Source organism: Anolis carolinensis, chromosome 2 (genome assembly GCF_035594765.1).
Source record: "Anolis carolinensis isolate JA03-04 chromosome 2, rAnoCar3.1.pri, whole genome shotgun sequence".
Classification (NCBI taxonomy): Eukaryota; Metazoa; Chordata; class Lepidosauria; order Squamata; family Dactyloidae; genus Anolis; species Anolis carolinensis.
Genome location: NC_085842.1, coordinates 99,539,459 through 99,557,502, shown reverse-complemented (window position 1 = coordinate 99,557,502; position 18,044 = coordinate 99,539,459). Strand labels below are relative to the sequence as shown.

General features: G+C 38.1%; 1 protein-coding gene across 2 annotated transcripts in view; it reads right to left on the bottom strand.

Moving 5' to 3' along the window:
* The window catches only part of rnf130 (ring finger protein 130), an 88,356-nt gene that overhangs the window by 11,495 nt on the left and 58,817 nt on the right, over positions 1–18,044 (bottom strand). Inside the window, exons 8-9 of one of the 2 annotated variants that reach the window (XM_003217502.4) lie at positions 15,998–16,091; positions 14,693–14,892 (exon numbers count right to left, since the gene is read on the bottom strand). The exons of the other annotated variant lie outside the window; for it this stretch is intronic. Of the exons in view, the coding sequence (XP_003217550.2) occupies positions 14,877–14,892; positions 15,998–16,091 (110 nt within the window). The 3' untranslated portion in view covers positions 14,693–14,876. Of the gene's footprint in view, positions 1–14,692; positions 14,893–15,997; positions 16,092–18,044 lie in introns of those variants that run through there. 2 annotated transcript variants of the gene reach the window in all.

Genomic DNA, 18,044 nt, shown 5'->3' with positions numbered 1-18,044 from the left:
GAAGAAACATTCTCACTTCTCACACCAATATCTGTCTTAAGAAACAGAACATTTTCTTGACAGCTTTTAAAGAAAGGTATTTGTAATAAATATTTTTAATCCAACAGGGACACCTGTTTAGTTGACAAAAATTAGGAATACCATCTAGCTGAAAATTCCATTGATGGGGGGAAAAACCTATTTACTATTTTCCATCTACTATCATTCTGTTCAGTGCCCCATGGATAGTGTTAATTTCAATTATCAACCAACAGAATTGGTTTCCTTCAATAATACAATAAAATAATATTGAGGAAAAGAAAAACCTTCAGCCACAAACTTCAATGTGCTTATTAAAAATATCACCCTAGTTCCCAATATCTTAAATGTCACCCTACTATTACCAGTAAGTAGAAATGGGGGCAGGTTATACTGAATGCCTGGCCATGCTGTATCTTCCACTTATTTCTATGGCTTTCTATGAGAGCCAGGTACCGTCACATAAATCTTTAAAAATTTGGAACAAGTTTAGGTGTGTTATTGTTGCTGTTGTGTGCCTTCAAGTTGTTTCCAATTCATGGAGATCCTATCTTGGGGATCTGTGGGTTTCTGTGACTGAACAGAGAACTGACATCTGGGCTCCAGAACTGTTGTCCAACGCTCAAAACCACTGCACCATACCACTTCCCCCTAAGAAAAAACTTGTGAAAAAGTGCAGAATGCTGCCCTTGAGAACAAAGTAATGGTAAAAGTACCAAGCTGTTGCCCACCTGGACCAAGAGTGGGAAGCTAACTCTAAGTTAATAAGCGAAACAGGACAGGGAACTCCCCATTTCATTTTCTGCTGTGCTTTCCCGGTCTCCTTTGTGTACCGTAGCAGGACTTGTGCTAAAGAGATGATGCTGTGATGCGGAAGGAGGATGAGAGGAATTCAACCTCCTATGGCAAAAGTGGATCTCCATGAGCCCAGTACAGTTGGGCCTCCTTAGGAATGATCGGCATGGAATGTTCTAAGTGAACATGTTGAAGTGAGAGACAAAACCATCCTTCATTTTGTCCCTCCTGATATTGGACTAGCCTCCATTAATAGATTGTCAACGGGCTAGGAATGGACAAAGGACGGCCTTTGTGGTGCATCTCATCTCCAAGACAGCCTTGAGCTACTCAGATTTCACCCAGAAAAAGGGGCTGAATTATGGTTCCCATGGCAGCAATTTATGCTAACATACCTTCCCCTAGATATTTTTAAGACACTTTCTATTTTATTTTGGAGTAGCATTATTTGGCAGTCCACATACTCTGAAGTGTGTCAGAGGAAGTAAACAAACCCTGATATTGGGGGATGAGTGCAATTCCTCAGGGGCTCCGGTCAGACCTTCCTCATACCCTGTTTCCCCTAAAATAAGACATCCCCAGAAAATAAGACCTAGTAGAGGTTTTGCTGAGTTGCTAAATATAAGGCCTCCCCCGAAAGTAAGACCTAGCAAAGTTTGTGTTTGGAAGCATGCCCAACGAACAGAACACCAGAGCATGCAAGATTGATAAATGTACGTACCATAGATGGTTGTACATGGAAATAATGGTCATAACAAGAAATTCTTGATAGAATTCACAGTTTGTCTGGTTATGCTGGTTTGTGGTGATAACTACTGTACAGTATATGATAAATGTTCATTTTTTTTTGTTCAACAATAAATGTGAATTCTTCTTCATGGAAAAATAAGACATCCCCTGAAAATAAGACCTAGAGCATCTTTGGAAGCAAAAATTAATATAAGACACTGTCTTATTTTCGGGGAAACACGGTAGGTTCCCTTTTACTCTTCCTAACTACAGTCATTTTGCTACTAATACAAATGGAGAACTTCATGCCTGCATCTGCATAGGTCAGAGGCAGACGTCCGCTCTTGCCCAATTTCTCATATGAAGTTCCTTCTTTATAATTGATGAAAGAACTCTGTCAAGATAGAATCCACTCTTGCATATATTATTTTTCTGAAAAGCCTTTCAAACAGGCAAGCAAGTTCAATCTTTACTGGAAGCAGGTCAGTCAAAACTCTCATTCTTGACTGCCTAGCTGTACAAGTATACCATAAAACAAGACTAAAAGAGACCTCTTAAAAGAAAGATCATCTCTTTTAATCTTAAAACACTGGTTTCTTGCTCAAATGTGCACTGTTTTTCTTAACAGAAAGCTAAGTGGGAATACAGTGTTGAAAAACTGAAAGCAGCTTCACAGCGTCAGTCAGGACAGAAATAGAACCATTATATGCTATGATGCAACGCAAACGATTACATTACATAACTCTGAAATTCAGATATTCTGCTCTGCTAATCTGAAATCTATACAGCAGAAGGCACGACAATTATCTACATACTCTGATTCCACTCTTAACTTTGGTCAGTGTTTGTCTCCCAATATTTTCTGTGTTTTCTTCACAGTATAATATATCTGGTTAAATAAGAAAAGTGCAGCCATAGGAAGACATTCCTTATTCTGCTAATAAAATATGCTGTTGTTGTTATGCACCTTCAACTCTGATTTATGGCAACTCTGTAATAAGGATTTATTGGCAAGATTTTGTGAGGGGGGGTTGGCCATTACCTCCCTCTCAGTCTGAATGAGTATGATTTTCCCAACTGAGTGGGGATTTGAACCCTAGTTTCCCAGAGTATACTCCAACATGTAAACTATTCCATCATGTTGGCTCTTGCTAATAATATACACAGCTAGAACACATAAACTTCAGGAAGACAGAGTCAAGATCTGGAATAGGAATCAAACCCACATGCTAAGCACCAGTAACTGATTTTCTGTTTCCTTACATATTATATATGTAGGTGTGTAAATGAGGGGGTATGTGTAGGATATATGTGTGCCTCAAGAGGTATAGCAGAATGGAAATAGAGCATTACTCAACATGCTTATTTCAGTAAGATTTGAGGATTGCGTCCCACTTGAGCTCTTACCATTCTTGAATCTTTCAGTAAAAATCACTGATCTGCCTGGGGTAAACATCTTTCAGAAAGATTGAAGCAGTTTTGATGAAGGTTTATTTAAAACTCCTACTTAGCTTTTAAAATAGGGACATATGCACCACCAGAAAGCTGTGTCACAGATCACACACACACAGAAAGAAGAGCAATTACTGAAAACCCCATTACATGTATTGTACATTTTAAAATACTACATGAAACAGAGATTTTGTTCTTACATATCCATGGATTTGCACCCACAAATTCAATCATCTACAGTTTGAAAATATTTTTTAAAATCCTTGTCTTCATTTTCCATTTTAGCCATTTTCGACCCTTTTAGCCCATTCTTCCTGGAGTTTGGCCTTTCTTGTAGCCTGATGGGGAATTCAGGAGAACTCAAAAACATGCATGTCGTTTATAACCTGTGTTTGACTTAATATGCAATCTGGCTTTTTTTCTCAGGACCAACATGACTATCTTTGTTTTTGTGTAGTAGTCTGGGATTTCAAAGTAAAAAAAGGGGATGCTTCTTGAAAAATCAGAGATGCGCCAGGTATAGCTGAACATCAACAATGAGCAAGTACCAAAAAGGCTGCTGTATTATCTATAATATTATTCCCCCCAATAAGTCTGTTTTCACTGTAATGTTTACAATCCTTTAACAAAATAATATTAAAATTAAAAAGGTCTGCTGAAAGGGAAGGTCTGGCTTCTAAATGAATACGCCAGGTGGGCCTCCTGTGGGAAGTCATTCCACAGACATATGGCCACTATTTTTTTTTCGTGTCAGGAGCAACCTGAGTTGCTTCTGGTGTGAGAGAATTGGCCATCTGCAAGGACGTTGCCCAGGGGACACCTAGATGTTTTGATGTTTTACCATCCTTATGGGAGGCTTCTCTCATGTCCCCGCATGGAGCTGGAGCTGAAAGAGGGAGCTTATCCGCGCTCTCCCCGGGTGGGATTCGAACCTGGCAGCCTTCAGGTCAGCAACCCAACCTTCAAGTCACGAGGCTTTAACCCACTACGCCATGGGGGCTCCTATGGCCACTATTGAGGGTTTTTTTTGGCCACTATTGAGAAATTTCTTTCCCTGGCAGTCACCTTGTACATATTTGTAGCACTTTCTGAAGTTGATTTTAACCATTATGTTGGAGTATATGGCACAGATATACCTTCAGGCACAGTGATCCTATGTCATTTGGGGTTTTCAGCTGTTAAAAGTACAATGATTAAAAGTAATCATTGCTTAAAAAACCCCAAATATAGACTATAGTATACAGCATGTTATTAAAGGAGCTTTTCTAACAAGCAATTCGTTCTCAAATATTAGCCAACAAACTCTGGAGGATATAAAGTCAGTGATATCCAGGCCACAGGGACACTTTCACAATTACTTGCATAGCAAGTAAATGACAACCAAGGAAACCCACTAATGAAAATCCACTGAAAGCTCAACTGAAGTTGACTACCAACTACATACTCAATCATCAACTGGCTGCTGATCCTCAATCTGATACCACTTTGCTCAGTTAACACAAGGAAATTTCTGAGCAGCAAGGAAAGGGTCACAGCAAGAAAATCTCTAATTAGTGATGACAGCTCAGTCAGAGTCAGGTGCAGGCCCTTCAAACTGTGGCTAACCCAGACAATATAGAATTCTTATAGACTGTCATCAACTGCCTCTGTCCAGTTCCCCTCTGTCCTGATGCTCCACCAAGTAACAAGTGAGCTCAGCTGCAATAGACAAACCCATTCTGTTCATTTATGTCTTGGTGATGCACATCAGTTTGGTTTCTGTATACACAAACATATCATTTATACAGAAGGTGCTATTGTGAAATGGCCTGGCATCGGTTAACAGTAACTATAGACCCAAGGGAAATCTGATAAAACAACCAGTCTGGTCAACTTGACATGAGTATCACTTATACATGATATGAATGTGCATACGTATATGCAAAAGGAAGAATGAGAACTATAATGCACACTAATGAATAGTCTCCACTTCAAATACATTGCATTGTTAATGGCACAGCTTTAATACAGAACGAGCTACATTTAAGTCCATGATTCCAGTGTGCCTAAGAATGCCCAATTCTGTGTTTGGATTGTGGCCAAGACACATAAATGAGAAATCTGATTCTGCCTTCATCAAAAGGAACAGCTTATGGCCAAGTTCTTCAAGATGCTCCACCATTATACAAAACACTTCATCTGTCAATGTCCTGGTTGCCATTCAGGTCCATTTCAATAGACATTCTGAGTAATGTAAAAGGAGAGCAGAACTGTGTTTATGTCAGATTTCAAGCTGGCACAATGTACTATTTGTGCATGTGGAATTGTTTTAAATGCAAGCATTTAAAAAGTGTAACTACCAGCATAAATTAAGAGTTATACAGTAGAGTCTCACTTATCCAAGCTAAACGGGCCGGCAGAAGCTTGGATGAGCGAATATCTTTGATAATAAGGAGGGACTAAGGAAAAGCCTATTAAACATCAAATTAGGTTATGATTTTACAAATTAAGCACCAAAACATCATGTTATACAACAAATTGGACAGAAAAAGTAATTCAATACGCAGTCATGTTATGTTGTAATTACTGTATTTACGAATTTAGCACCAGAATATCACAATATATTGAAAATATTGACTACAAAAATGGCTTGGATTATCCAGAGGCTTGGATAAGTGAGGCTTGGATAAGCGAGACTCTACTGTATTTGTATAATGCTCCCACAGTATTTTGAATAATAAGTTTACTGAATGATGAGAGAGAACCATAGTGTTCTTAGGCAGCCAAGTTATCCAAACAGCACTTAAATGATTTTAATCCTGACAGAGGTACAGTACAGCATGACCCAAACTACAAAAAAACACACTCACAGTGAGGATGACTTGCTGGGCAACAATTAGGGACTGAAGTGGATAATTAACTAAACATGAATCATTAGTGTGATACTGCAATATAAAAGGGCAAAAGCATTTTTGGTTGCATTAGCTTTAATCCAAAGACTCTGAAAATTAATTTCCACCTCTATTTTGCCCTGACATGACATCATTTGAAATACAGTGTTAAATTCAAAGCAGTGAAATTCAACAGGCCTTTAGCAAATTAGAGGGGGAAAATATCCATTGTTGACACATTTAAAAATGATAGCAGAAATTGTGTACTTGTTTTACCAAGGATATAAAAATAATTTGGAAATTGCAAGAGATTTGACTTAGTTTATGAACAAATTCAGTTCCAAATAAGCTTTTCAGAAATAGAATAAGGTGCCAAAGGTATCAAGACGTGTTCCTTTACAAGAGGCATCTCGTGCCCATTTATCATCATCTTGTGACATTAGATTTGACTAGAGCTCAAGGATTTCCTTCAAACTCTTTCAACACATACTGACATACCTCTGACAAAGAAGGTCTTTTTTACAAAGGTCTTTTACACCCAACTCCCCCTTTGCCCAATGTTAAGCAGGATTAGCCTTGAGGAATATGATGAAAGGCTAGAGAAACAGATTTTTGGTAGAGCTCTCTACAGCAGTTCTTCTGCTGTAACGGGTGCAGTTAAAGCTTGAGGTGGGGAAAAATGAGCTTCTACTCTAATTGATCCACGTGTGCCTGCCTATTACATCTATGTTAACAGCAGCTGTGAAAAGGGAAAGGAGATCAGCTTGCCTCACCAGATACGCTGAGCATGTTACAAAAACAGATCTGTAAAACTGAAGCTTAATCCAGACAACACAGAGGTGCTGCTGGTCAGTCATAGGACCAATCTGGGAATAGGGTTTCAGCATGTGCTAGATGTGGTCATGCTCACCCTAAAAAAAGCAAGTTTGCAGTTTGGGGTACTCCTGGATTTGGCTCTGAACCTAGAGGCCCAGGTGTCAGCAGTGACCAGGAGTTTTTGCACAGTTAAACCTAGTATGTCTTTTGAGCCTGTTCCTGGAGAAGCTGGATCTGGCCATGGTGGTCCATGCTTTGGTTACATCCTGGTTAAATTACTGTAATGTGCTTTATATGGAGCTGCCTTTGAAAAGTGCTCAGAAACTTCAGTTGGGCCAAAGAGCAGCAGCCAGACTGCTTACTGGGGCTGGCTACATGGAGCATACAACTCCTCGGTTGCAGCAGTTCCACTGGCTGCCAACATGTTTCTGGGCACAATTTGAAGTGATGGTTTTTAACTTCCAAAGCCCTATATGGCTTTGGTCCAGGTTATCGTATCTTCTTCTGTGAACCAGTGAGACATCTATGATCAACAGGGGAGAGCCTTCTCTCTGTCTCACCACCTGCTCAAGCGTGTTTGGTGGGAATGTGGGAAAGGGCTTTTTTGGTAGCTGCTCTGGGACTTTGGAACGCCTTCCCAAGAGCGACCAGGAGAGCCCCATCCCTGATGGCCTTCCACCTTTCTCTGCTACCAGGCATTTAGGAAAGGATAAAAGGTATGTTTCTGGGGAGGTGTGGGTGGGTCTCAGGGAGAGTATTATGAATGGAGCCAGGAGGTAAATCAGCAGCTGCTTTGACATCCAAATGCTATTTTAAGTGCATTTATTATATTTTAACCTAAATTCACACTGCATTATTTAACTATTTTTTAAATTTTTCTATTTGCTTTATTTTAAATTGTGGTCAAAATCTGTGATTGTTAGCTACTTTGAGTCCCCATGGGGAGAAAGGTGGGGTATAAATAAAGTAAATAAATAAATAAAGTTTGGCAACCCAAATGGAATTTTAAAAAGTGGAGGCGGTTGAAATAATATACCTATATTGTATCTAAAAAAAATTCCATCAGTTCTGCATCCTGTGGTAAAATATCCTGATTTACTTTTCCTATTTCTTACAATGCTAGAATCTATAATCATCCACTGAAGCAGCATGGAGGGAGATCCAGGGCAAACCAAAGGAAGTGCTATACGCAGAGCAGCTACTTTCTAATTATTCTGTAAGATGTAATGATAGTCACTAACCTGTTAAACATAAAAGATTAGACAAGTTCACAAAGAATAACACATCAATGGCTATTAATAATAATGTCTGATTACAATACTTTTTGAGTTGCATAGAGAGGTGTTTGAGTTTCCTTGTGGAGAGAAAAAGCTGGGTATAAATAAACATAAACATAATAATAGACGGGTAATATCATCATCATCATCATCAAATTAGACACAGTAATCTCTGAATACCAGTTGCTGAAAATCACAAGAGGGAGCATGCCATTTCATTTATATCCTCCCTGAGGGCTTCCCAAATATATCTCATTGATCAAGGTGGGGAAAGAATTCTGGATTATATAGCCTTTTGGTCACATCAAACAGAGCTCTTCTTGTGTTCTTACAAGTATTTATCAACCAGCTGAGTTAGATTTGCCTCTAGCCACATATGCTTCTCACTCTCCCACTCACACGCATTCCCATTGCTTAACCTCTGGCAGTTACCACCTTTGTGATTTGGATTGCCTCACCCACTCTGCTGTAAGGCAAGTATTTCTTTAAGCTTGCATGGCCCTTTTCCTCTCACTCCACCTTCCAACCTTTTATTTCACTTTAAGGCTCTAAAAAGCCTTATACCAGTACAGTCAAATCATGGGTAAACAGATTTCTGCTGCAGTTAAGTTGACTGAGAGTCTGAATTGGTTTGTATCAGGGGGTTGCTTTTCATTGCTGAGAAAGCAGCAGCATGGGTTAAATTCAAGCACAGACATGGACTTTTTGACTAAAATTTTGTTCCATTTTCTTAATCTCTGTAATGATTATGATATGCTTACCTGAATGTGTTAAAAAGAGTTTTCATCACATCTCGAATGAACACATTTCTAATTTTTGCTTTAGCCTGAAGGACAAATACTATGAGTTTATATTGTGATCTCAGTTTGGGTTTTACCCATGACCGCAGTCTCTACCTGTAACACTAATTCTTGACAATGCAACCAACATCCAGTAAAATGCATGTTTGCTCATCTTGCCTTTGACAGGATGATACCAAATGGCCCATTTTAAGAGGGACTGAAAGGACTGGCCTCTCACATCACATTAATTTCCTGTTCACTTTCATTTGAAGGATTTGATAGTATTGCTGCTATGTCCACATATAATTTGATACCATCAATACAAACATTTATAAATCTAGAAATAATTTCAGATTTCCACTACCTAAATATTAAGAGCATTATAAATAACACAGAATTTCTGGGCAGCTTATGATTCTCCGCCACATTCAGCTCAATCGGCCAATGCAAAAGCATATGGCTTTGCTAATATATAGCACAAAAGCTGAAATTTCTCATATTAGGCACTGCCAGTATATGTCCAGTTGCCTATGCATGATTTTCTAAATATTTTTTCTGTCTGAACTGTCAAAAATGTCACTATTTAGATTTATTTATTCTATGACAACTCTAAAATGTTCAAATATGAAAAGTCAGGCACTATGAATGCAAAATGGAGTCAGGTTGTGACAACTGCCTATACTATCTAGCTGTGACATGAGACTGGGATCAGGTAGAATCTGAAAAAAAGTTTAGTTTATGGATACTGAAAAGGAAGCTAAGACTGGTTGTAGGTTTCATCATTGGACATTAATTCTTTTGTAACATTCCTTGCTTAGTTTCTCCATACCTCACAACCTCTGAGGATGCCTGCCATAGATGTGGGTTATTTATTTTGTGTCAAAAGCATTGTACAACAAATACATTTCAAATAATGGAAATAATAAAAAAAAGAAATCACAAGCAACTAAATAGTTTTGGACCAAAAGCGGGCAACAGCAACCGCATTGTCTGTAGCTTTAAACAACAACTCCTCCGTACATGAGGCAGGGCATTGTGGGCAAGCATACATATGCTGAGTTGTTTGTTCTGCACCACAGTCACACAAGGTGAGGATTCCTCCAGGTAGTGCCACCTTGCCAAGTTGTCTTTTGATCTGCCCACTCCACTTCTGAGTCTGTTCAGGGACTTCCAAGTTGCCCATTCCTGGTTTGCCCCTGGAGGAAGACCCTCTTGGGGGGCCATCCAGTTAGAATTGCCAGGTTTAGAATTCCCAGAGAGACACCCTTGCTGTTGCTGGAGAAACATCAAGAGGAGTGGTGGTTCTCATGAAGCCCTTCCTTGATTTGAGTTTGGTGGGAGGAGGCTGATAGCCATGCAGTGGGTGGCTTTCACAATGTTCGACCTTTTTTATCTCACCGTTAGCAGCAACTTCCCGTCGCACGTCAGGAGGGGCAATGCCAGTTAACTTGTAGAGTTTATCAACAGGTGTAGGTTTAAGGCATCCTGTGATGATTCTGCATGTTTCATTCAGTGCTATGTCCACCTGCTTTGCATGGGCAGACTTGTGCCAAACAGGACAGGCATACTCTGCAGTTGAGAAAGACAAGGCCAGGGCTGATGTTCTTATTACTTGTGGGTCTGCTCCCCATGCGCTGCCAGTCAGTTTCCGCAGGATGTTATTGCGTGCAGCTACTTTGTGCTTGGTGTTCATGCAGTGTTTCCTATATGTTAGTGTTCGGTCTAAGGTGACACCAAGGTATTTAGGATGGAAGCAGTGTTCGAGCTCTTGGCCTTCCCAAGTAACTTTCAGTTTCCTGTTGGCTTCGCGGTTACGTAGGTGGAAAGCACACACTTGTGTCTTGGCAGGGTTAGGCTTCAGGTGGTTCTCTTTGTAGTAGCTGGAGAGATCTTTCAAGGCATTGGTGAGTTGCTTTTCAACTGTTTCAAAATCTTTTGCTTGTGTTGTAAGGCCAAGGTCATCAGCATATATAAAGCTCTTTGTGAGTGGTGGTTGTGGCTGATCGTTCGTGAAGATATTAAATAAGGTTGGTGCAAGAACGCTGCCTTGGGGTAAACCATTCTTTTGCCTCCTCCATCTGCTTTTCTGACCCTGAAACTCCACATAGAAGCTGCAGTTTTCTAAGAGGGTCTGGGCAGTTTTTGTAAAGTCAAAGTCCCAGGTGATATGGTAGACTTTATGCAGCATTTTTCTATGTTGCACCGTGTCATAGGCTGCCGTAAGGTCCACAAAAACTGTTCCCGTAATGCAGCCTTTCTCATAGCCTTCCTCGATATGTTCAGTCAGATGAAGAATTTGACCTGTACAGTTTTTCCCTGGTCTGAAACCTGCTTGTTGTGCAATAAGCTTGGGTTCGATAACAGGTCGTAGTCGATTTAATAGCATCCTCTCATAGACTTTATATAAATGACATAAGAGGGAGATTGGTCGATAGTTCCTGGCATTGGAGGCATCTTTACCAGGTTTTAAGATGGCAATTATCTTAGTTTTCCTCCATGCTCTGGGAATCTGTTTGTGTGCCAGGCATTGATTGTAGAATTTCAAAAGCCAGTTTTCAGCTTTGGCCCCCAAGTGCTTGATTTGCTCCATCATCAGGTCATCTAGGCCAGGTGCTTTACCGGTCTTACATCGCTTGATGGCTTCTCTGAGTTCTTTCAGGTTTAGAGGAGAAGACAACTGGTGGGTTTCAAGTTCTGGCACCCTGTTGATTTTCATCTTTATTCTGCTGCAGTTGGTTTTCCCATTCTGAATTAGCTGGTGAGCTATCTGATCTGGTGTCACGTTCGCGTGTCAAGGGTTGACCAGAGGGTCACTATCCAGGCATCTCAGCAATTGCCAGGCTTTTCGGCTAGCATTGGATAGATGTGGGTGAAACATCAGGAGAGAATACTTCTAGAACATGGCCATACAGCCTGGAAAATATACAACAACCCTGTGAATCCGGCCATGAAAGCCTTCGACAACACATTATACAACTATTATCCAGCTTTTTAAAGCAAAAAGGAAGAGTTTGGAGATTCTTATAGTTTCCTCCACTTAAAGTTTTCTGAATTTTCCAGAGTAAAACAAATATCCTTTTGTGACATTTCTCTCAACATTTAACAAGGACATTTTGAAATATCAGTTACATTATAGAAGGTTTAACACACTTCATTTCTAATTATAAAAGCTGCCTTCTCAGCTGAAGGCTTCTTGACAGCTACAAATTAAGCACTATATTAATATAGAGTTTTGGCTGCTTTCCCAAGTTCAAGAAGTGCCTTTTAAGTTTCCATCCACTGTATTTATTAAAGAGCAAATCCTATTATAAGAAAACTAGTTTTAATAGCTAGAAATACAAAACTGTATATTTTAATTAAACAAGGTACTAAATTAAAAAGTAGGTTAAACTCTGATTGAACAAAAACACAAAAGGTTCAGGCTCTGGCCACTGTTGTCTGCTGATTCAATAGTCAATCTCATTAAGTCTGACATTAGCTTTTGGCTAGAAATCAGAGCTTAACAGCTCCATGTTTTTTTTTAAAGTTGAAAGATCTACTCTTGCAGAATGAATAAGCATGTTTTCTGTGTGCTACACAGAAGAGCAAATAAGAAAAGTAACCTTTTCAAAAACAGAATAAACAGAGACCTAGTCTCCCATGGCACAGACCAAATTTGATTATGAAGCAATACCATAGAAAATACACATCATATCCAAAAATTTGAATCATTCTCCACACTATTTGAGCAAAATGGTAAATGTCAATACGAGCTCCTCGAAGTATCCGAAATATAGATGAAGCAGAAGGGGCAACCAGATGATTTAGATGGATATAATCCTGACCTTGAGTTTACGCAAATAAAACTACACAATTAAGCTTCCATTACCAAATCATAATAAAACGTCTGGATGTGTTTTCACCAAATTGGGAACGTATGAAACAAGAGCATTGAAAGAGAAAGAAAACTAGCTTGTAAAATGAAAAAACCAACGACTGAATTATATAAAACAGAACTTGATTTGGCTTATTTCTATGCAGTCTGAATTATGCCTAGGCACTGAGCGGACACTAAGGACAGTCACCTTTTAACAATTCCATGATTATTGGTAAAAATTGTAGGGAAAGGAAAAAAACAACAACATACATATATGTTACTGAGTAGTGGCTGTGTAAATGAGTATCAAAACAACATTTGAGATTAACTGAAGGCAGTCAACTTCAGCACAGAGAATTCTATGATGGGAGAGAGGGATTTGTTACTTGGATAGGAGTCAGTCAGTGATAGTTGGAGAAGTCTATTATGAGAATAATATGGGAGTGGATGTTGACTGAATGAAGAAAAGGTGTTCATATAATACCCAGTTTATATTCAATGCTTTGTCTTGCTCAACCAAAGTTAATAGCCTTTTAGCACTGACTCTAACCAGCTTTCTTCAGCTTCAACTTGAATCAAGTGGCGGTCACATACCCCTTTTAGGGTGGAACTTATTTGCACCAAAGTCACCTGGAAGCCCAGGACCCAAATGCACAGAGGGGTTTTTATAAGAGGACCATAAAACAAGGTGAGAGTGGCAAGCTTCCAAAACTAAGAATTTCAGGACCAGCTTTGAGAAGGCATTCGTCACAATGAACACCAACATTTCTCTCTTAAAGGCAAAAGTAGCTCGGTGCTAGTAAATACAGGCAGGAAGTCAGTCTAAGAGGAAACACTTAAGTTGTCCTTCTTCTTCCAAGGCACCCATCCCAATTTTAATCCTCTGCAGGTGCACTATGCCAGCAAAACCTTGAAAAAGAAGAAACTATACATAATATGCAGTTTTGCCCAAAGACTAAAGCATCAAAGCTAAGGAAAAGAGGCACTGGATAAGTGCATAAGTACCCTTATGCCATTAAAAACATTCCTGTTCATGCATGTAGGATTACTCCTTCATTGACATATCATATTTTGACAAATACTCTTCAATTCCTATGGATCGACTAGAGTTTGTAATGAATGTTATCAGAAGTAGTTCTCTCTTTTCTTGATGCTAATTTACTTGTGTATATTCTCAGTAATTTTGTTTATTACAAAATATGTTGCCTTCAGTAATAATTTAATACATGCAAAAGCATTTCCCTTTTAACTCAGAAAAAATGACAGGAGAAAAAAGCAAATAAAATAAAACAAACAATAATTCTAAGTTAAAAACTTCTTTAATTTCTCTGTGTTGTAATATATTTTTAAAAATGAATCATAGAATCATTGAGTTAGAAGAAACCACAAGGGCCATCTAGTCGTGTGTTCCTCCTGCCATGCAGGAACACACAATCAAAGCGCTCCTGACAGATGGCCATCCAGCCTCTGCTTAAAAACCTCCAAAGGAGATTCTATTACATTCCACAGCAGCATAATCCACTGCCAAACAGTTTGTACCATCAGGAAGTTCTTCTTAATGTTTAGGTGGATTTTTCCCTCTGCAATTTGAATCAATTGCTCCATATCCGAGTCTCCTAAGCAGCAGAAAACAAGCTTGCCCCCCTTTCTCAATGTGACATCCTTTCAAATTAAATAAAAAACCAAATATGCATGGATCTATCAAATAGCCTTCTTCTACTTTGGTTATTGCATTATAGTCATAAACCCCACATATTCCAAGTACAAATGGAGTTGTACTAATAGCTCAAAAATTCCCAGTGTCCTCCAGCCTTCTAAAGCATCAAGAGAACTGCTCTAAAGAATTAGATGGATGAGAAAATAGATAGAACTCTCTCTCACACATACAGATCCTTCCATTTGCAATACTACTTCATTGGACCCCAGAAACTGAGTGCCATTTTGGTTTGTTTATAATTTTGTGTTCAGGAGTAGTGGAAAATCAAGTCAGATTCACATGTACAAATGTAATAGAATCAAGCTGAAACACTACTAAATTAGAAGACATGTTCCTTCCATTATCCACACAACTGTGAACAATAATATTCAATCTCAGACTTTTTTTTAATAACTAAAGCTTTATTGATATATTTCTTAATACAAAGTTTTGGCATTAGCAAATTATGAAAATAGAAGGTACTAGCATATTGTGTTACATGATCAGTAAATGATATATAAATATATGTTTCTTTTTCTCCAAAGTAGTTGGTCAGATGTTATATTCAGAATGGGCAGATTTCTTTCAATACCACTCAGCTCTGTAAGAAAGTATGAGAAAAGCATATAAATAATATTTTATTATTAATTCTTGTTTATAAATGTTAAAATCAGTTTTGTACAGAATACTCTATAGACAAATGTCAAGTAAAACAATATATGATAGCATTTCCAGTGAACTGGAAGGAAGGCATAAAGCTTTTTTTCTGTAAGTGGCCATCACAGATACTGAGAATCAGAAAAAATTGGGAACAAGCATTGAATCTATTCTGACATTTTGATTTGCTAAAGTGGTATTTAAATATTTTTAGATAGTAGTGTGCCTGTCATGCTTTCTGATCACTTCCATGTGAACTACTGAGTAAAGCTTTATTTAGTGCAGCTGTGGGACCATCTGGATCAGAGCTTTCCAAACTGTGTGCTGTGACACGTTAGTATGTCACCTGCAGTGTGCAGGTGTGTCACACAAACTTAATGGGAAACATTTGGTCGATGTGAAATAAGCAATAAATTGATGTTTTAAAATATATAAATGGAAAGTGAGATAAGTTGTGTCCCCATATATTTCATTAATACAATTTATGTATATGTGCATATCTCGCTTTGCTCTAGATACTGGTTTGTTTAGCTGCCCACTCTCAAAGGGGAGATTTTTTTTTTACAGGGCACAAAAAAGGGGGCTGTATGTTTCTTGCTGATTGCACTTTCTCCACTCTTATGCTACAGGGAGCTAAGGCCCTCCCACACTTCTTGTCCCTGGTACTGCTGAATGTGTATGACAGCAAAAGAAAAGTATGAAATAGAATAGCATTTTTAAAAGGTCACTATTTTATTTAATACTTCTGTCTTGTTGTCATGTACACTTTAAAAAATTATCTTTTTTGCACTTCCTATTCAACCATCCTTTCTTTCTAGAATAAAATCAGTAAAAGGGTAAAAAGAAAGTGCCAGAAATCAAAGGTAACTTGAATGCATTGAAATATTTTCCTTTATAAACTCTATCTTCAATTTACCACATTATTTTGTAATCAACACAGCAGTGGGGAAAGAACTGTAGTTTGAATGATTTTTTTTAGATCTCATCCCTTCTAGTTCTTCTACAAGAATGTAATGCTATCATAATACCAACACTGAACATTTACTTACTCATCAGCATTTAAGCTAGCTGTGGCTTTGATGATCATGTAGCAGAGTGTCAGGGCACTCAAGAGGCCAAAGCTGGCAATAATAAACCATTCTTCTGTTGACAAAGGAAAGGGAGGAAATCACTTGTGGAAGAAGGCTTATGTCAAATCGATGGCAACATTGACCTCAAAGATCGAAAGCAGTCAAGAGAGGCACCAGGAAGGGAAACTCCAGAAGAAATCAGAAGGTTAGCCATAGAAGGTACTAAATGGAAAAGGCCAGCAAAGAAGTTATGGGGAAAAGCAAGAAAAATAGGCATGATCCAATAATACTAAGAAGTGGAGCATGTAAAATGCAAAATAAGAAAAGTATAAGCAAAGGTTTTACCTGCAATTAAAACGTTTCCAAACTGAGCATCTCCAATGAAGGCCTATATTTAAGGGTCTATGAATGCTAACACCATATATACATACATTTCATACAAATGTTTCAACATTAGCTCTCCTTTATTCAAACGGGAAGCAGACGTCTTTTAAAAACAGATTTCATTGTGGACTCAATAATGCACAAAATGATATTTAATATTAGTCTATAATTGTTTTAAAATAAAGTAGAACTTAACATATGAGTGATTATTTTCCATTGTTTTAATTAAGTGATGCATTCTTGGATGTTTAGTATTTGTATGTAATGTAGAAAGAGTAAGAAATATCTAAAATTTGAAATACTAGATAGGCTTCTTCTCCTTTATCATGGCCTTCACTTTTGAGGGGACAGAAAGGGAAGAGGACTGAGGTTAAGTTAATATACTTTTAAATGTGTGGGTGTAAGATGTATTGGTTGACAACATTTTTGAATATTTTTACATGTAATCCACATAAACAAATCCTACAAATCTAGTCAAATGAGAGAAAGCTGCAAATGCACTGGCTATACACTTCCTTGACTATTCAGCAAACATAATTATTGCTCATTTTCAAGTTGGAAGAGCCATCAAAACTGCACAACAAGGATGCAGACAGGTTACGGTATAGCTGTATTTTCAAGCTCATTATATTGACAAAAATCATACTGTCACATAGAAAGGCCTAAAGCTATTTGTAGTTGCAATTAGCCCACATGTTGGTGCCAACCAGAGTAGACCCAAGGAATCCATGGAACTGCAAAATTCCCACAGATGCAATAGGTCTAAGCAGCTGGGTTTAAGTTGAAGAATTTCGGTGCTACAAGTCAAATTACTCAAGAAGTAAAACAGAACAAAATCCGACCCCTCCTTGAGCTTTTTGCAGCATGTGTAATGTAAAACACTAGGGGTAAAACTTATCAGAAACTGCCTGGCAGCTTTTCCACCTTCAGACTGATAATACTTGTTATGTTCATTCCTCTTAAATTAGTACCGGTAGTTTGTTAAGCAACATCCAAGCGTTACTGCTCAGGAATTTTATCTATCTTCCACCATCAGAACAAGTTCAGCTAATTTCTAGCTAGCAAATGAAATACATCCAATCAGGGAAATAGACATAGTTCACCAAATAAATATCATAAGATTCAGTATAAACTGGTATGCCAAACAAAAAGAAACCGAAACAAAACATGCTTATTGTCAGAGAGACATACAGACTACACAAAGGCAGGACTCTATCCTTTCGACTGAAAGATTCCCATCCATATATCCAGTACAATCAAGATGTTAAGACTTTCTCTAAAGCATACTCCCCTAGGTCATCTAACAGAAACAATATAGTGTTTATTTATTGCAACAAGAAGTTTACAGGAAAAATATTGAATCCTTTAAATATTTTATATATTTTTTGATACAGCTCAGACTATAAACTGTTTCAATACTTTATCCAACACATAAAACAATTTTAAAAGACACAAATTATACAGTACTAAAATGAAATATTTTAAATATTTTTATTAATCTTCAAGATAATAATTTTAAAAAATATAAGGAAAATATTTAACAAACTTTAGTCAGCAGCACTCTTATAGTTGCTTAGTGATTATGGACCAGTTAGCCCACTCCATTCATCCCCACAGGGAAGAGATAGAAGTTCAGCCATTC